The following is a 21,352-nucleotide window of genomic DNA, read 5'->3' as shown; positions in this document are numbered from 1 at the left end:
CCATTTCATCATATTCCGTATAAGCTCCAAGAAATTGGATAAAAGTTGTTTTTGTTTTTATGTTTTTGAAAAGCCAAACCAATGTGAGTTATAAGAAAGAAGCTAAGTCAATAGTTTGTTCTTTTGTCTTATATTTTGATATTTTGGGTTAAGACCCCCCTCTTCAGGAAAAGTAAATCAGAGATTTAGTGTGTCAATCTAGCTTTTCTGTTCTGTAGAATGTGTATATATGAAGAGCTTTCTTTCAAAACCGGATATATGCATCGGAATGACTTTTGAGTAACTGTTTAAAGCAACATCCTGAATATATCTGATTTTGATTGGAAGGCTAAGACTATATGGTATCTCGTCTAGTTTGACTGAAAAAAATTCCACATGCATGAAACCAGCAGCTTGCAGATTGTGTTTTAATGGATATCATTAAATTGACCAAATATGTACTTATGCCAGTTTTGAAAGCAAGGTCCTCATATATACATGCTCAGAACGGAAAAGCTAACATCCTGAAGAAGGGATTTTAACCCTAAAATATCAAAATATTATAAGATAAAAGTGAAAACTGCTGACTCGTCTTATTTCTTATAACTTGTGTTGTTTTGGCTTTTCAAAAGCATAACATTTACTCTGTATCTCACAGTTCTTCATCTCAACAACTCTAAATTATGCGTGGCTGTGTGGTAAAGTTTTCTTCCCAACCACATGGTTTGGGGTTCAGTCCCACTGTGTGGCACCTTGGGCAAGTGTCTTATACTATAGCCTCAGGCTGACCAAAGCCTTGTGAAAGGATTTGGCAGACAGAAATTGAAAGAAGCCCAGTGTGTGTGTGTCTGTCTGTGTTTGACCCTTACCACTGCTTGACAACCAGTGTTGGTGTATTCACATCACTATAACTTAGCAGTTCAGCAAAAGACATCGATAGAATAAGTACCAGAGTCGATTTTTGGATTAAAATTCTTGGTGCCCCAGCATGGCCACAGTGAAATGTCTAAAACAAAAGACTAAAAGAATATACCCATTCTTCCAAGTCACCCATCAAATGGTGAGCAGCCCTCCAGTTTTTACTAATTTGCATGGAATGAACATTTTTCCCCTCCTCTCTCTCTGTTTCAGTAAATGGTGCTGGGTTGGCAATGGCAACCATGGATATAATTAAGCTGTATGGTGGAGAACCAGCAAATTTTCTGGATTGTGGTGGTACTGTTACAGAGAAGCAAGTCTTTGAAGCATTTAAGCTGTTAACTGAAGATTCACAAGTAAGTATTTCAATACTTTTGAAACTTAGATGGTAGGCACAGGCACATCTGCTTTCAAACTGCAGGCTTTTGGGTTCAGTCCCACTCTGTGACACTTTTAGAGAACTGGGCCAATTAAAGCTTTGTTAGTGAATTTGGTGGATAGAAATTGAAACAAGTCCATTGTGTCATCATCATTGTCGTTTCATGTCCGCTTTCCATGCTGGCATGGGTTGGACGGTTTGACTGAGGACTGGCAAGCCAGGAAACTGCGCCAGGCTCCAGTCAGATCTGACAAGGTTTCTTCAGCTGGATGCCCATCCTAATGCCAACCACTCTGAGGGAGTAGTGGGTGGTTTTTACGTGCCACCAGCACAGGAGCCAGTCAAGCAGCACTGCATCAATCACACTCAGATGGATCTTTTTACATGCCACCGGCATGAGTGCTAGTCAGGTAGCACTAGCATCGGCCACGCTTGAAAGGTGCTTTTTATGTGCCACCAGTGTGTGTATTCAGTCGGGTTAGTCTCTTGCTAGTCTCAGTTTCATCTGTTGGTACGTAGGATCTTAGGTAAGTCATGACTGGAAAATTGGGGTTTGCACATTTATGTATAGTTTTTTGGTCATAGGTTGTGACGAGGTGGGGGACAAAATATAAGTGATGAAAAAGGAGGAAAGCAAGAGGGGAAAAAATGAAAAAGAAATAGAATAATAGAAAGAAGGTGAAAAAGACAAAGAATAAATAGGTAGAAGAGGCGTAAAAAGCACAGAAAAAATAGAAAGGGAAAGAATAGGAAAAAATGAAAAAGAAAATGAAGAGGGAGCAGGTGTTTGAATAATATAATTTGGAATGGCAGATAATGAGCTATTAAAAGTAATGAATGAAAAGTAAAAATAACATGACAGTTATAATGGGAGGTGGTGGGGGCTGAATTAGGGGAATGGGGAAAATAGCAAAGGGGTAAAGAAAATGTAGAATAATACAAAAAATTTTGGGGATGGATGAAGATTGAAAGGTGTATGAATAAAGTATTGAAAATTACTGAAAAACAAGTAAAATGAAATCATAAGAATCAGGTTACTGTGTTGGAGGAATGGTCAATAATTCATCATCATCATTTAACGTCTGCTTTCCATGCTAGCATGGGTTGGAAGATTTGATTGAGGTCTGGCGAACCAGACTCCAATCTGATCTGGCAGAGTTTCTACTGCTGGATGCCCTTCCTAACGCGAACCACTCTGAGAGTGTAGTGGGTGCTTTTACGTGCCACCGGCACGAGGGCCAGTCAGGTGGTACTGGCAACGGCCACGCCCAAATGGTGCTTTTTATGTGCCACATGCACAGGAGGCAGTCCAGCGGCACTGGCGACAACAAGTGAAATAAAGTAAAATTGAATAAATGAAAAAAGATAAGGTAAGGGTTAGTGACAGGAAATGTATCCAGTTGTAAAAGAAATCCCCTGATAGTATATTTGTGTAACCCACAGAAAAGTGGGTCCTGAAAATATTATTCTACAAGGTGTAGAATTTGGTGGGATTTTCTGTTGACAACAATGAAGACTAGAATAAAATGAAAGTTCATACAAAAAAAAACCAATCATGAATTGAAATGGATGAAAGAATATTCAGAACAAGAAATATAATTAAGAAATTCCTACACTACAAATTCATGATAATTGCCAAATTGTTTAGACCGTTTTGAAACCACCCTGTCTGATATCAATCCTAGTTCTATGATACAAGCTTCCTGTTTTAACCCTTTTGTTACCGTATTTCTGTTGAGATGCTCTGTACTATTTTCAATTTTAAATATAACAAAGAATTTAATTAAATAACTCAGTTATCATTAAGCTAGTGTTAGGAACATAAATTGTGACAAAGGTTTGGTGGAAGATTTTAATTCAGAACTTTTGAAAACAAGACATTTGTACTACAGAGCCAGAGGTGATTTCATTTGGGTTGGTATTAAAAAGGTTGATCTAAATTAAAACCTTTCCATCAAAATTTTGTGTTAATTAATCAGCTTAATAATGACAAAATTATTTTCCTAATGTCTTCAATATTTTCAAAATGAATTGAAATACAGGAATTGTATTTCAATCGAAATATGGTAGCAAGAGGATTAAAGTGATCTGAAATTTTATCAAAGTCTCATTAATTTGTATTCTAAACACCAGCTTAGTATTTGAGAAAGAATTTTACTAAAATTTTCACTATTTTCAAAATTAATGTCTGAAGTGAAATGTTCATATTAAAAGGTGCAGGAGTGATTGGCAAAGATTACTATTGCAGGGAAACAAATTTCTGCCAATATTCAGTTTTCCCTTTCTTCTATAATGTTGTTGCCAAAAAAATCTGTTCAAAACACATCTCTTGTGATTGGTCCATTAATTAGGCCATTTTCAACCAATGAAATTTTCTGTATAACTTTATTATCCTGGCTTAAAGGCTGAGTTTCATGTATGACATTTACCAAAATGATAACAGTCATGCATGAAATTCTCTGTTTTAATGATATTTATTTATTTACCAAAGAACTAATCAGTCCATTCCATGAATTTGACATCCTTTGTTTGAAGTTTATACTTAGACCTGTTTCTCCACATGACTTTCAAATGTGTTCCAGGTGTGTTACATTTATGTTTATTTCCTCTTAACCAGGTGAAAGCAATTCTTGTGAACATCTTTGGAGGGATTGTAAACTGTGCTACCATTGCCAATGGTATAACTAATGCTTGTAAGAGTATGAAATTTGACCTTCCTCTTGTTGTACGACTTGAAGGTAAGCCATACCTTTGGTATAACATCATTCTAATTCAGTGGTTCTCAACTATTTTATTTTTATCTATGGCGCATTTTGATTACTATTTCACTCCCCAATAACCATTCAATGTTTAAAAATATTTTGGCTGAATATGGCCTGTTCAAATGCCAAAAAGTTAAGGTTCGACAGTGAAAGCTTTCATCTCTTTTACTTTCTCTCAAGTTTACTTTTTGTATCCAATGTCTGCTATAACTGATCTTTTAATACTAACTTTACAGTAGAAACAGATGGTCTCGTCAAGTTTTTTAAATTTGCAGTACTAATTATAGGCATAGTCGTGGCTGTGTGGTAAAATGTTGGCCTTTCAACCACATGCTTCCAGGTTCAGTCCCACTGAACCTTGGGCAAGTGTCTTCCACTATAGCCATGGATTGACCAAAGCCTTGTGAGTGGATTTGGTTGACAGAAACTGAAAGAAGCCTGTTTTGTATATGTGTGTGTGTGTGTGTGTGTGTGTGAATTTGTCTCCCATCACTACTTGACAACCAGTGTTCGTGTGTTTACATCCCTGTTACTTAACAGTTCAGCAAAAGGGACTGATAGAATAAGTACCAGGCCTAAAAAATAAAGTATTAGGGTTGATCCATTGACTAAAAATTCTTCTGCAAGCCAGTGCTCCAGCATGGCTGCAGTCTAATGATTGAAACAGGTAAAAGATAAAAGATGCTTTACTCAGCTCCTGCATTGTTTCCTTGTGTCATCATTTCTGATGTGAGCCTCTGTTTGGTACTCAGTGAATTTATTCCCCTTCTTCACCCAATTCTCATGCTTTCTCTGGAGAATTACAATTTCTGTTTGAAACACAAGGGTGTTAGGGTATCAAGTGGGTGGCTAGCACCTTTGTTGATTTACAAAGGTGCAAGAGTATCAAATAGGTGTTTAGATGTTGATACCAGCACTCTGTTTTATTCGATTAGGATACTTTTGTTACCTTCCATTTATTTAATTTAACCCTTGAGCTTTAAACTGGCCATATTCGACCCAGATATTCTACCCCTTTTTTATGCTCAAACGAGCTAGATCTAGCTTTCCACACCTACTGTATAATGTCATTCTAAAAATAAACAGTCAGAAGATAATGAATAATTAATTCAAAACAATGTGAATAAATAAACAAAGTCAGGAAACATCACAGCTCCCATGACTTTAGGAAATATTTTTTCATGCTAAGAGTTGCTGAAGCATAGAACAAATTACCTGCATCAGTTGTTAGTTGCTGAGACATAGCATCCTTTAAAACTTCAATGCTTCCTGATATTCGCCAACACTGCACCCGATATCCCCACCTCCATACGCATGCACACATGCATATCATGACTCATATATTGTTTACTTTCCTGACTTTTGTACATAATTCTATCTACTGTACATGCACCTTTGATAAGTTGTAGTGCACCTGGGTACTATACTCAATAATTTCATTATATTACATTATATTATTAAGGATGACAGAGTAATCTGAATGATGAAGAGGGTGATTCAAAAGTCACCAGACATAGGAACAATTAATCTTTTTTTATAAGAAGCAGTTTATAAGAACATTTTTTAAAATTATTTAACAGGCTCTATATACAATAATAAATCTCTGAGCAAGGTATAAACAGTAGCTGTACGACATCGTAAAGTATTTGCCACTTAAATGTGGCTAACCCTTAAAGGTTGATGCTACTGTAGCTTGTAGCTCCAGGAAGACGTCTCCTCCAGCTGGCTATTGTCACACTTTCTGTGCCCTATCAGTATTTGCAAAGGGAAGTCATCGTTCCCATCTCCAGCCTTTGCAAATACTGATAGGGCACGGAAAGTGTGTCAATAGCCAGCTGGAGGAGACGTCTTCCTGGGGCTACAAGCTACAGTAGCATCAACCCTTAAGGGTTAGCCACATTTAAGTGACAAATATCCTTCATGAGGCTCTATATGGTTACCATTGTTTGATGATTGCAATACATTTATCCAATGTGAACTTGTAATTGCACATCTGGTGATACGTGTGCAAATGAGTTGGTGATACGTTCCTTCAAATGATTTATGTTTTTTTATCTTTCTGTGATACACCATGCCTTTCAAATGCCCCCAAAGATAGAAATCAAGAGGGGTCAGATCAGGGGATCTAAGGGATCTTATAAACTGTTTCTTATAAAAAAATAAATTGTTTTCCTATGTATGGAGTCTTTTGAATCCCCCTATATTTTCTCTGTTGCAAACCATCAGTTATTTCTTTCACAAGACACCTACCCCTTCTATTAAAGATTCCCCTCATTGTTCATGAAGATCTATCTGATGATAGCTTTTAACAATACTTAAATAATTTTTATTTTGACCGCTCCCTCCCTTTTCCCCTCTTTTATTATTGAAAAGAAATGCAAAATTTCTGTTAGCAGTTTGTCAGTAAAAATATTCAGAAGAATTCCTGTCTTGCAAGTTATTTACAAGTGCTAGTGGCCTGTAAAGAAGCCCCTAATATGCACTGTAAAGTAGTTGGCATTAGGATGGGCATCTGACCATAGAAACCCTGCTAAAGCTGAAACTGGGACATGACACAGCCTGTGGTTCACCAGATCCTGTCAAACCACCCGACCCATGTCAGCATGGAAAAACAGACATTAAACGATGATGAAGGATAAATTTTGTTACGAGAACCCCCTCCGCTTTCTCCACCTCCCCCTTGAACTGTATAAATCTATTTGCTTTGTCGGAAAACCTCGCTTGACTTTAAAAGCTGCTCAAACATAATGACAATAAATTTAGTTCAAGCTACTTGGAACATAATAACAATAAATTCACTTTCAAGCAAAACACCCCAAAAAAATCTCAGAACATGACAGTTTGCCTACAATCCGGTTCTGTTATTAATTCCATGTAATTTGTTCTCTGACATGGAAGCTATTTTAAAGCCTCTAACGTTCTTGTCAACAGATCTTGGTTTGCTAATTGAAGAACATTTGTTAAAATCAGTGAAATGTGTCATATCAGAAGTGAAGAATGGTTGTAATATATGGCACATGCATAAATTGTCAGCCTTACTTTCTCTCTCTCTTTCTCTCTCCCTTTCCCTCCCCCTTTCTCTCTCTCTTTCTCTCATTCTTGAACAGTCAAGCCACATTTAGCACTCAATCCATCATCTTTTACTCTCTATGGTGAACCGATCAATTGCCAATTTGTATCTTGGCTTATAAATCAAATTACCATTTTTAAACAACCATTTTTCTAGAGTTACACCATAATATTTTAACATTTAGATTTACTTTTTATTCTTTATTTTCTTTTTCCTTACCTCAGTTCTTTGTTATTAAGAGCATTTAAAGAAAAACAAAAACGACTTGCATTGAATTTAGTCAATTATCTATTATAACTTTCTTCAACAACATTTCTTTACACTTTTCATTTTTCTTTTAAACCAATTCTTCTGTAACTCTTTCTGAAAGCAGCAAATTGGTAGAAAAAAAACAAAAAAAAATGTTTGTATTCTTGTTACTAAAGTTTTTCTTTATCTGTAGAGGATAAAATAAAACGACCATGTGTTCTGTGAGTAAGTATTTTCCTGGTGGAAAAGGGGAATGTTAAGATTGATTTTGGTTTGAGTATTGAATATTTCCTGCTAAACAAAGCTATTGACGTGTTCAAAGCATCAGGAAAAGTCAGAGAAATTGGTCGGTTATTCTATTATTAATATCCCACCATCAACTGACGACACTTTCTTACATAAAAAAATTATTGATTTCTATTTTTTTTTTATTAGATATTAGATCAATATTTGGAAGCAAGAGATGCAGTCAGTTGCATCATCGTTAATGGATGTAGACATAATTCTGTACTTAATGAGGTTGGTTAGCAATCAAATAGTTCATAGTTTTGTGGTGACCTCAGCTTTATGTGTGAAAAGCCCATTAGATGGACTATATTTGATGTTTTGAAACCTTGTAAAGACCAGGACACTGCCCTTCCTCCTCTAGTTGAGCTATAAAAACTTTTACAGATCTCATTAGATACCAACATATTACTGGTACTGATTGCAACAATTGCAGAGATGAAAAGACAGTATTATACTGGGTGGAATTTCTAAGTTCATGTCTTTTGTGGGCCAACTTTGAAGAACATTTTTCATGACAGAGCAGCTAACCGGCTTCCGTGCCAGTGGCACATAAAAGGCACCATTCAAATGTGATCGTTACCAGCATCACCTTACTGGCACTTGAGCCCCGTGCTAGTAGGGTGCTAAGGGCACCCTCCGAGCGTGATCGTTGCCAGAGCAGCTAACTGGCCTCCGTGGCACGTGGAAAGCACCATTCGAGCATGATCGTTACCAGCATCGCCTTACTGGCACCTGTGCCGGTGACATGTGTAAAAGATTCGAGCAAGGTCGTTGCCAGTACCGCCTGACTGGCCCCTGTGCTGGTGGCATGTAAAAGAACCCACTACACTCTTGGAGTGGTTGGCATTAGGAAGGGCATCCAGCTGTAGAAACTCTGCTAGATCAAGATTGAAGCCTGGTGCAGCCATCTGGTTCGCCAGCCCTCAGTCAAATCGTCCAAACCATGCTAGCATGGAAAGCAGACATTAAACGATGATGATGATGATACATATATATATATATGTGTGTGTGTGTGTGTGTGTGTGTAGAGGTGTGTGGATTGGTGGTTAGGGTGTTCGACTCATGATTGTAAGATTGTAGTTTTGATTCCTGGAGCAGATTACGCATTGTGTTCTTGAGCAAGACACTTCATTTCATGCTGCTCCAGTTTACTCAGCTGGCAAAAGTGAGTAATCTTGCGATGGACTGGCATCCCATCCAGGTGGGGAATTTATACACTGTGGAAACTGGGAAACTGACCCTTATGAATCTAATTGATTTCTGTAGTTATTATCAATGTATTTTGGCAATTTAAATAAGAGTTTTGACTGTTATTTCCAGTAAGTAAACATACATAATATGTCCTTTGATTAATTTTAATCCTTCCGCTATTTAATGCTTTTTTGGGGCCTGCATTCACCTATATTATTGATTCTGTTATTATCATTTTTAAATTGTTACACTAGATAATAACAGAGTCAATGATATCTTTGTAAATTATTTTTCTCATGAATTATTTGCTCCATATTGAAATAAATAAATATATATATATATATATATATACAAATTGAGATAGGGGTTGTAAATGCAACCCTCCATGGGATAACATATATCCAATATACTGCTAGTGAAGTACCCATTTTCTTATCTTGTATATATATATAATATATATATATATATATATATATATATACTAGCAGTATAGCCCGGTGTTGCTTGGGTTTGTTTCGACCCTTTAGAATTGGAATTTTTGAAAAGTAAAAATTTTGCATTATGTACCTTGTTATTCTCTTTAAGTGAACATTTTTCTTGTTGAAATACCCCGTAAAATGGCGACACAGCAGTCAAAAAATCGTAAAAAATAGGAATTTTCATAGAAAAAAAAAAAGCACCTTTTTGATGTAAATAATTTCTGGTCTTAACATGGTCCGATTTGAATTTTTTCTTCTACGGAAGGAAGAACAAGCCTTCTTCTATCATACTCTCAATTTTGGTCAACTTGTGCCGCAGGGTCTCGGAGGAGATAATGTTAGTTGAAGGCTACTAAACCTGCCACACACACACACACACAGACAACTTCAGGTTTATATATATATATATATATTTATCGCCAAGGCGAGTTTTTCTCTCAAGACTATTTCTGTTGTGCATGCCTTTTCATGTCCGAGCACACATGACCATGTTAAATATAATTGTTTGCATCTGTATTACAATCATTATTATTATCAATTCTCTATTTTTTACCTCTTTTCTTTTTTAGGTACCAATGTAGTTGAGGCTAAAAGAATTTTGAAGGAAAGCAAGTTACCTATTGTTTCGGCCGAAAACCTAGACGATGCTGCCCAGAAGGCTGTCAAGTCTTTGTCCTTATAAAAAGAATTTAGTCACGAAAGGGTCACCTTTAGTTGTTCTTTCGTTGCTGCCTTTGCAGCAACGTTCAAAATCCATGAACATTCCACCTGATTATATATTTTCTCTCACTTCCTCTCTCTCTCTCTCTCTCTCTCTCTCTCTCTACAGTAATTTTACTGCTGACATGTTACGTATTGAAACACACACACACACACACACATGCTGCATTATTGACTCTTTTCTAAAGATTTTGGGACTAAATGTAAATTGGCAGACACAGCAAACAACCGGATTAAATGTCTCCTAGTCTTTAATCTTGTATCTTTGTATTCAGGCCCTGTCATCAGGAAGTTTTTAATTCAAACCTTTTGGTATCAGCGATATATTGGTGTCAACTATATCTGCTCCCTTACAATAAAAAAAGAAAAAAAAAAAGACCTCGTTATTAACTGATGTTTCATTAGTTAGAAGTCTTCAAGTACAATGATATATTTTATTTCATATTTTGTTGCTTCCATTCTTGTGGGTCGTTAACTGGTGTGGAGACTGGTGGTGGTGGTGATGAGGGGTCTGTTTTTTGATGATAAGTTCTAGGAAAACTTAGGTCTGTGATTCATTTTCCTTTCACAAAAGAAATTTTCATCACTTATGTGGTAGATTTCTTTGTAAATGGCACAAACATTGCATATTTCCTGTTTCCACTGCTGTGTAAATTCCGTATAAAATATAGAATTTACTTTTTGAAAGAAATATTTCTTTTTTTATCTACTTTATTGAAACAAATGCAATTTTTATCGAAGCATTTTTTTTATTAGCTTATTTTGCCAAAAAAAAACAAACCAATAAGCCATGTTTGCAATCTTTTATTCTCTTGCACTTACGCTGTGATGTTTACATTTTAAATACCTTGGCCAAATTTGGGGTTTGATAAACAATGTAAAGGGAGAGGATGTTTGTTTGTTTGTCAAGTAAGGAAGGGGCGGGTGTATTCCACTGATTGCCAAATAAGGATATATATATTGAAGCATTTATGTCTTTAATGGATGCTTAAAGTTTTTATTTTATCTTTTCTGTTTTTTTTATGCAATATATTTCATGTAAAATGTTTAATAAAAATATCACATCTCTAAAATCAAGCTGTTAAATAAGAAATTGAACCTACATAAAATATGGCATAAATTTACAATAATACATATCTATCTATCTATCTATCTATCTATTTATCTATCTATCTATCCATCCATCTATCTATCTATCTGTCTATCCGTCTATCTATCTAAATTAGAAAGACATAAATTTCACAGATGGATCGCAATTTAATTAATCTCAGTGCTGTTTCATTTGAAATAAACATCAATAAAACTGTAATTGCATAATTAAGATACATGATTAATATAAATTAATTGAAATTAATTTAAATTGCTCTTAAGGATCATTTTAGTCGATTATGCACATGCATGCAAGCTTTTTCCATCTGGAGTTACTGCAATGTTATTACATGTTGGAGTTTAACGACCTATTATTGATTGAACTCTTAATTACTGTGGATTACTGTAGATTGTTGATGTTTTATACGTATATATATATATATATATACATACACTATTTACTATTTATAGTATATGTTTTCTATATAGTGTGAATAACATCTTTCTTTATTGAATTGTTTAATAGAGGTTTTCCTCTAAATTATATATATATAAATTGAGGGAATATTATTCAAAACTTATAGGGAAAAATTCAATTTAGAAATAGTAAATCAAATTTCACAAAATATAATATATATATAAATTAGAAAAACCCACCTTTTATCAATTCAAAATGAAAAATTAAATTACACCATCTAGAAAGTTACATAAAATAGAAATATTAAATATAAGATAAAAAATAATATACCGATGATTAAGTAATGTGCAAAATAATAAATAAAACATATTCTACCAAATATATATGTTTTATTTATTATTTTGCACATTACTTAATCATCGGTATATTATTTTTTTATCTTATATTTAATATTTCTATTATATGTAATTTTCTAGATGGTGTAATTTAATTTTTCATTTTGAATTGATAAAAGGTGTTTTTTTTTCTAATTTATATATATATATATATATATATATTATATATATATATATATATATATGTATATAAAGGAAATGAAAGCTCAATGTATTTTAGTGACTGCCAGTTTCATCTTTTGATTCTTCAGAAGCTGGCAGTCTTTGGAATATATCGGTCTTTCCAGTCCCAGAAATAAATATTCCTCTACACACAATATTGATTTCTTTTCATATATGGCAATGTGTATACACTACTGAAACCTTTTTCATTCACTTTCTTTGTGTGTGTATATTTATATTTATATATAGTGTTAATGTTTCTTTTTGTGCTCAGTTATATAAAAAAAGCAGTTTTACACTAACCTAAAGGGTTACTCTATACTTTTGTGGAGTACAAATTTATTCCTAAACAGGAATATTGTTGACAGTAATTTCAAAATTTTGGTCAAAATTAACTTCAATGCATCGCCGTCTGATAATGGCTTAGCTGGTTGAAATTTCAAAGTCACTGCCAATAATATTCTTGTTTAAGAATTATATAATTATACCATATGTTACATATTTATTATATCATACCTTGATACTGTGTGGACTAAGATCCCCGTTGACAAGTTGTTGGTATTTATAGAGTGTTAAACACATTTGATATGCAAATTAGGGACTCCTTCACAGAGTAACTACTGCATTTGCTGAGTATATAAACAGTTTGGCTGCTTGTTTCTCTGGAGACTGTCAGAATGATGTGGACACCTATGATGAGAACCCAATAAGGCTTGAAAACTGATTAAAGTTGTTCATTATTCTTTTCAATCTGCAGAGAAATGGCTAAAATTTGCCCTGTTTATAATTATACCATATGTTACATATATATATATATATATAAATTAGAAAAAACCCACCTTTTATCAATTCAAAATGAACAAATTACACCATCTAGAAAATTACATATAATTTACTTAATAATCGGTATATTGTTATTTTATTTTTAATATTTCTATTATATGTCATTTTCTAGATGGTGTAATTTAATTGTTCATTTTGAATTGATAAAAGGTGGTTTTTTCTAATTTTTCTAAATATATTACATTTTGTGAAATTTGATTTAGTATTTCTAAATTAAATTTTTCCCTATAAGTTAGGAATAATATTCCCTCAAATAATTATTATATATATATATATAAATCTTTTATTTCTGTAGTGAGAAGCATTAGTGATATACTATGGATAAACATATTTCATGATCAATTAGAATTTGACATGGATGCAGCAACAATTAAAAGAAAAAAAAAGTGTCTTAATAATGATCTTTGATTAGATTTTTGTTCCCTTTTTTTATAATATTGATATATTTTTGTTGCCAAATGATTGAATGAGATAGATTAATTGATCTGCCATCGACTGATTATGTAAGGGATAAATGATTTAGCATCAAATGATTATGTGAGAGATAAACAGTTTATCAAGGGGTTACAAAATAATCAAAGCAGCATGCAACCTCATCAAAACACAATGATTCCTGAAATAGGGTTTACTGTTGTATATTCGATTCTTTCAGGAATTTTAACAATCAGGTGTATTTCTATATTAAGTCACTTTTTTTATGGAAACGTATATTTCTTGAACTTTGTTGTCAGATGAAATAAAAATGATTTTTGTACAACACTGGTTTTTGTTTTATTTATTTAAAAAGAAATATTTGCCTTTTGCTTTCATGTTTGTTTGTGCTTGCTGTTGATGTTTAGCCCTAGGTTGTTCCTGTTTGAGCAGACATATGATCAAAGGTGTTCCAGTTGTAACCATCCTCTCTTTTTGCACACAAACTCTTACCTGTCCTTGTAATGTCACCTTCCTCTTCAGTTGCCCTTGTGACAAATTATTATTATTCTATGCTAGCATGGAAAGCAGACGTTAAACGACGATGATGTAGTGAGCTGGGAGAAAATGCTTAGTGGCGTTGCGTCTATCTTTATGTTCTGAGTTCAAATTTCATCAAGGTAGACTTCGCCTTTCATCCTTTCAGGGTCGATAAAATAAGTACCATTTGAATGCTGGGGTCGATGTAATCGACCTATCCACTTCCTTAAAATTACTGGCCTTGTCCCAAAATTTGAAATCGGTTCTTTTAATATTTATTGCTGAGAAGGCAGAACCATTACCATGCCAGCAAAATGCTTCATGGCATTTTCTGTCTTTCCATTCTGTGTTCAAATTCCGCCAAGGTTGTGTTTGCCTTTCATCCTTTCAGGGTCAATAAAATAAGTACCAGCTATACACTGGAGTTGATACTATTGACTGGGTTCTCCCACCAAATTTCCAACCTTGTGCCTTTAGTAGAAAAATTATTGTTGTTATTATTGGCAGCAAGCTGGCAGAATTGTTAGCATGCCGGACAAAATACGTAGCAGGATTTTGTCTGTCTTTATGTTCTGAGTTCAAATGCTGCCAAGGTCAACTTTGCCTTTCATCCTTTTTGGGGTTGATAATATTATTGACAGCGATTTCGAAGTTTTGGCCACGATTAACTTCAATGCATCGCAATCAAATTCTATACTTTCGTTGAGCAGAAATTTATTCTTAAACAGGTATATTATTGACAGTACCAGTTGAGCACGGGGATTGAAATTGCTGACCTTGTGCCAAGATTTGAAACCATTATTACCTCCACCTTACCGAAGGCAGAAGTATTGTTTCCAGTCATGTTAGTTTGTTTGTTTGTTTGTCCGTGGACAAGATCTCAAGAAGCACTGGATGGATTTGGATGAAACTTTCAGGGATGTTTGGCCTCATGCCTGGCACAAATTGATTAGATTTTGGGATTGATCCAGTACTGGACAAGGATTCTGGATTATTTTTCTGTTTTTTTTTTTTTAATTCGTTTTTGAGAGTGGTCGGTTTCATTTTTAGTATTCTCATTTGTGAGAGCAGTTGAGTTTATTTCAGATATTCTCATTTTAAAAACCATCTCTGGCTAATTGTTGAAATGTCATTGGTGTTGTCTTGGAGGTTTGTGCTCTTGTTATCATGCTTATTCTATTGGCCTCTTTTGCCGAACCGTTAAGTTATGGGTATGTAAACACACCAGCATCATGAGAATTATGGTTGCTGTCTGGACCAATCAGATTCTTGTATTTATATATTGTTAAACTCAGCCCATAGTGAATCATGTGACTGCTGTCTGGACCAGTCAAAGTGACGTATTTACATATTTGTTGGTAAAGTGAGCCAATGAGAGTCATACATCTTGGCTACAAACACAGCCCTGTTTATGATTAACTTTGCACTAACAACTCTTTTCAATTTGTTGTTTTGTGGTTCAAAGCCAATCCTGATTGAATTGACCTCAGATCGAAGGCGTTTTAGTCTCAGCAGTTCCGTTATTTTTCTGTGCACTCCAGACTATATCATCCACTTGAGTGTTCATTTTTTTAAAGAGTAGAGTGTGGCTTGAAAGAAATTTGGCTGTTATTTCTAGAAGGTCAATTGACCATGTAGAAGCTCTTTCGTTTACTTGTCTCTTCAAATTTGGTCAATAGATAAAGCTGTTTAATGGACATACAACCAACAAAAGTTTAGAAATCTAATTTTAAATTATACATACTCCCCGCCACAAGCATGGGTCACAAATATTATTGGAGGAGCGATACAGAGACTCATCCAAAACATGGCAGCATAGAAAAACATGGGAAAAGTTCATGATGATGATGATGGTGGTGGTGGTGGCGCTGCTGTTATTGATGATGATGATAATGATGGTGACGTAGCTATGTTTGAAATCAATATTTCTTTCCCGGCTGCAACAGCTAATAAACTGTAGATTCTGCAGCAAAATATTTAATAAATAAACGGCACTCAGCGATTCCTTTGTAAGCATCGTTATTGTTCGGGATGACGATAAATCTATCTCATGGCGTTCGAACATCACAAAATATTATATATTAGCATTTAATAACTAATAAATATCATGGTGGTATTGGATATTTGAAACTAATGAGATTTCCGTGCATTCTCTATATCAACAACTAGTGTGTGTATGTATACACGCACACACACACACGCATAAATATATATGTGTGCGCATGCGCATATCAACAGTTTTGTATAACTACATATACAAACAAACCGGTAAAGATGGTAGATCTGATAGTTTCCTGGAAAGCAAACATCAAGGAGGCTTTCCTCGGGAAAGAGAAGAAATACTGTGAGTTGGTTGAACTGCGTGAAAACAATGGATGGAAGGCTATATGTATTCCTGAAGAGATTGGTGCTACAGGATTTGTTGGAACCGGTGTTCACTCGATGCTCACGAGTTTTGAAATAACTGCAAAGCAGAGAAAAGAGTTTCCATAAAACTGTTGGAAGCCATTGAGAAATCAAACGATTAGATCTGGCTGAACAGAAAAAGAGATAGAGAGAGAGAGAGGAAGAGGGAGAGGAAGGCCGAGTGGTGTAGCGAGAACAAGCATTGAGGATGGTAGAAACATCTGGCCTAGAGCCACAATATCTGACTCACCAAAGCTCGTACAGCTGAGCAGGTATTTTATCATATGTAACTGTGGATGCCTGTGGGCAGCTCTGGTGCTGCAGTGAAAGAGGCTGAAACAACTACAGAGCTGCGGAAGATGGAACATACGAGAATTTATTATTAATCACAGTTCAGATACCCGTGCCGGTGACACGTAAAAAGCACCGTCCGAACGTGGCAGATGCCTGACTGGCATCCGTGTCGATGACACGTAAAAGCACCAACCAAAAGGCCGTTTGCCAACCTCCTCTGGTCCCTGTGCCGGTGGCACGTAAAAAATACCCACTACACTCTTGGAGTGGTTGGCGTTAGGAAGGGCATCCAGCTGCAGAAACACTGCCAGATCAGACTGGAGCCTGGTGCAGCCTCCTGACTTCCCAGACCCCGGTCGAACCGTCCAACCCATGCTAGCATGGAAAATAGACGTTAAAGATGATGATGTCAATTGTTTCGACACAAATAGCATCGATTCCTCATGGGACACTCAAAACACACACACACAGGTTGGACAAAATAATAGAAACAACTTAAAATTTCAAACAAATTAATTTTAATATGGGGTAGGACCGCCTTTGGCAGTAACTACAGCTTGAATTCTAAGAGGTATGGAATCGTACAGAGTTTGAATTGTTTCCAAAGGAATTTTTGTCCATTCTTCAGCTACACCAGCCTCCAGTTCTTGTAGTGATGGTGGTGGAGGATATCGACTCCTTACTTGTTTTTCTAAAATGCACCATAAATGTTCAATAATTTTGATATCTGGGAACTGTGGTGGTCAGATAAGATGCTCAGCTTCATTAGAATGTTCCTCATGCCATTCAGTAGCAACTTTAGCTGTGTGAATTGGTGCATTATCATCCTGAAAGATTGCGTTCCCTCCGGAAACAGTTCTGCAACCATAAGATGAATTTGATCAGATAAAATGCTTAAATTGTCTTGACTATTAATTCTGCCATGAAGGGAAACCAGCAGATTTCCAAGATATAGCACGCCCCCCCCCCCCCCCGATGATGGAGTGTTTATTAAAGATTTCCTCTGACCTACTTCCCAAAGACTGGGATAAATGAAACTTGACATAATTATTTCTCCTTCTCTACATAGCCGCCACCAATGGTGACACACATCACTCATCGCTTTATGCAGCTGTGAAGACCTCATCTGTAGAAGTCGGTAGGTTGCGTCTTGAGCCAAGACTTTACCTCGGAAATAAGTTCATCATCATCCGAAAAGTGCTTCGACTTCATGGTTGGAAAGAGATGAAAGTCAGGTGGTGCGGGGTCGGGGAGAGTAAGCTGGATGAGGAATGATTTCATAGCTGCAGGTATGTACTTTCATTTGGGCAACATATGCATTGTGAACTGGGGATATTGTCTTGGAAGAGGCAGACTCCTTTGGTCAGCATGCCACGCCTTTCTGTTTTGATGGTGTCCTGCAGTTTCTGCAGCAGGGAAACATAATATGCTCCGTTGGTTGTTGTTCCCTTTGCCAGAAAATCCATTATCACTACTCTGAGCTGTTCCCAAAAGACTGAACATCACCTTGTCTGCTGAGGGTTGGACGCGAGCCTTCTTTGGAGGTGGTAAGTTATCATGTTACCATTGCTTCGACTGAACTTTAATCTCAGGATCTTAGTGATGGACTCATCCTGTGTGATGTATCTGCTGAAAAAGTCCTCCCCGTTTTCTTGGCACATTGCCAAAAGAGCCTGGGAGCAATTGACTCGTTTCTGCTTCTGAAAAGGTGTGAGCATTCGGGGAATCCATCGTGCAGACAATTTCCGCATGTGCAAATGGTAGTGAATGATTTTTTTACACGGATCCTACACTTATCTTCACTTCTTGGGCAAGTTGCCGAATAGTTATGCGGCGATCCTCCAAAATGGTGTCGTCATCAATGGCGGAATGTGGTCGTCCTGGAATAGGAGCAGTTTCCACCGATGTCTGACCACATTGGACCTGGCGATGCCAGTGCTTGACTACGTCGTAGGATGGTGCATCATCACCATAAACTTCTTCCATCTCATCGAAAGTCTCTTTTGATGTGCGAACTTTATCACTGATGTGCGAACCTGATCACTGATCTGCGTTCAGCTGCCTCTATTATAACACCTTAGTCCACTTCAACATCCGTAAAAGACAAACAAACACTAGTGGAAAGCTGCAATTTACAATGCGACATGTAGAGACATGTATGATTATACAAGTTCCGTTTCCTGCAATAACCGGAAGGTAGTCAGGGGAAATCTTTAATGAACACCCCTCGTGTGTATGTATGTATGTATGTATGTATGTATGTATGTATGTATGTATGTATGTATGTATGTATGTGTGTGTGTGTATGTATGTATGTATGTATTATATATATATATATATATATATATATTATATAATATATATATATATATAATAGTTATCACCATACTAATATGGCATTCTTATAAAAATAAGAAAAAGCTGTCCGCTTATTAGCTCCATGAGGCCATCGCCTTAAGTTAGCTATTTGATACACAAACTGTATCCATATAACCTTCGAACAAGGGAGGTCAGTCGCTTTTTCTTATTTTTATAAGAATGCCATATTAGTATGGTGATAACTATTATTTTCCGGGAACACTGCCGCTGTTCTCTTTTAGAGAGACTTAGTAATTTTAATATTTATATATATATATATATATATATATATATATATATATATATATATATATATATATATATATATAGTGTAAACAGAGTTAGCGGATATAGTAACCGACTAAGGGATAAAATATCCGTACGTACTATCGGTATCAGTTACCCGTATTATCCCCGGGTATTGGTGTGCAGGAACACCATGCACGTAGAGTGCAGATAACAACCGGATCAATAAGAGTTTATCAGGAACCAATGCAAATAATTAGGAAATGGAGAAAACCACAGATTAACAAACACATCGATTGGACCACGTTTATAGCTTATTTTTCAATACAAAGCATGGCATAACAAAAAAGGTGACGCAACATATCTTACAGCCGTTACAGATCGGTTACCAGCATGCAGTCTATAAATAGATACGAGAATAAAGCTCTTCATCTTCGTAGGGCATTCGAATCAAGGCAACGGATCTTCATCAGAGTAAAAAAAACAAAAGCATACAATATAAACAACAGCAAGAAGGAAAAGGAAAGAAAACATGGCTTAGATAAATAATCTAGAAGCTCAATATGTTAAGGGGCTACAGGGTCCGTAGGTAAAAGAGTGAGCTAGTAATGTTCTAGGGAATACTACAATTTATTAACGGGTAGGTGCAATTTGAAGGGTGGGGTCAGAAAGTTTAAAACAGAAGTTATCAAGAAACTATACATAAGGAAAATACTAACATGATTATCAAAAGGCAGTACCTATGCTAACCGTGTATGTATATATATATATATCTATATATCTATATCTGTGTATATTTAAAAGGCAAAACCACTAGGTGGTCGGTCGTATGCTAGAAGTAGATCACCTACGATCAAACTACAAAGAAAAGAATGTTCTCTGGAGGAAAATTCAGCGGACACCAGAACAATTTGGCGGGCAAGACAGATAAAAATTATATAAAAAGCCAGAATTACTCACAGACCGGCGGTTTCGTCTATTAACAAATAAATCACTTATATAATCCAATTGTCCGTAGACTCGTCAGTCTGATCGTTCCACAGGTAATGTAATTTGTAAAACTAACCACCAGTTTTCCGTATAAAAACAGACACGTGTTTAGTTTCACCGATTACACTAGGATTAATTTCAAATGTCTTAGTTCTGGCGCGCTAAAATTCCGGAAGCAAAGTCTGCGGTAAATAATTTACTGCAGTTAATGCTGCCTATTAGAGAACATATTTATTTCAACATATAAATAATGAGGGAGATAAATTTAATACTAATTTAATTAATATCAATTTAAAACCAGTAGCCTAGCATACAAAAATCTGAAAAATCAGAGAAAATTCTAATACATTTGTATATTTAAAGAGCGAAACCACTAGGTGGTCGGCTGTATGCTAGAAGTAGATCACCTACGATCAAACTACAAAGAAAACATTCTTTTCTTTGTAGTTTGATCGTAGGTGATCTACTTCTAGCATACGGCCGACCACTGGTCCTCCAGAAACAGCTGTTGGATTTGTAATACTTTTCTTCAAATCCTTTAATTCTCTATATCATTTGTATTCTGTGTAAGTGAGACCATTTTGTGAGTATACGTATATATATATATATGTATATATATACATCTTTTGTATTTCATGTATGTAAACATAATATACATTTTTTGTAGTTCATGTATTTAATATATTTTACATATTGATCTGTTTAACTTGTTTATCGCTACATTTATTTCTATACCCGCTCAAGTTTAAATCTCTTAAGCACTATAAGTGTATTCTATGCGGAAACTATCTAATTCTCATCTATGAACTATATGTATGTGAATATATATATATATATATATATATATATATATATATATATATATATATATATATATATATATATATATATATATATATAACGTGACTTGAATGGCACAACTATGCAGAGTGGACTATAATAACTGTTATAATTTAATTATCCATAGACTGATATAATAATAATATTTCGGAATATATAAATTCCTTCTTCAGATATCGCTAGAAATTGATCGAATCACTACTATAATCGGTTTTCCAGCAGTTACTGAGTTTTTTTTTCCCGGAAGAGTCTCTGCAGTGGTATCATGAAGCTCCTTCCGGAATTCCTCATGAGAAGTGCGTGAGGACCGCCATGTCTCAAACCT

General features: G+C 35.4%; 1 protein-coding gene across 1 annotated transcript in view; it reads left to right on the top strand.

Moving 5' to 3' along the window:
* LOC115210982 (succinate--CoA ligase [GDP-forming] subunit beta, mitochondrial) overlaps window positions 1-10,816 on the top strand; it is a 74,360-nt gene extending 63,544 nt beyond the window's left edge. Inside the window, exons 9-11 of the mRNA XM_029779816.2 lie at window positions 1,111-1,253; window positions 3,894-4,014; window positions 9,885-10,816. Of these exons, the coding sequence (XP_029635676.1) occupies window positions 1,111-1,253; window positions 3,894-4,014; window positions 9,885-9,997 (377 nt within the window). The 3' untranslated portion in view covers window positions 9,998-10,816. The remainder of the gene's footprint in view (window positions 1-1,110; window positions 1,254-3,893; window positions 4,015-9,884) is intronic.
* Window positions 10,817-21,352: the final 10,536 nt, after the last annotated feature.

This window comes from Octopus sinensis, linkage group LG4 (genome assembly GCF_006345805.1).
Source record: "Octopus sinensis linkage group LG4, ASM634580v1, whole genome shotgun sequence".
Classification (NCBI taxonomy): domain Eukaryota; kingdom Metazoa; phylum Mollusca; class Cephalopoda; order Octopoda; family Octopodidae; genus Octopus; species Octopus sinensis.
This window is presented reverse-complemented; position numbering and strand designations above follow the sequence as displayed.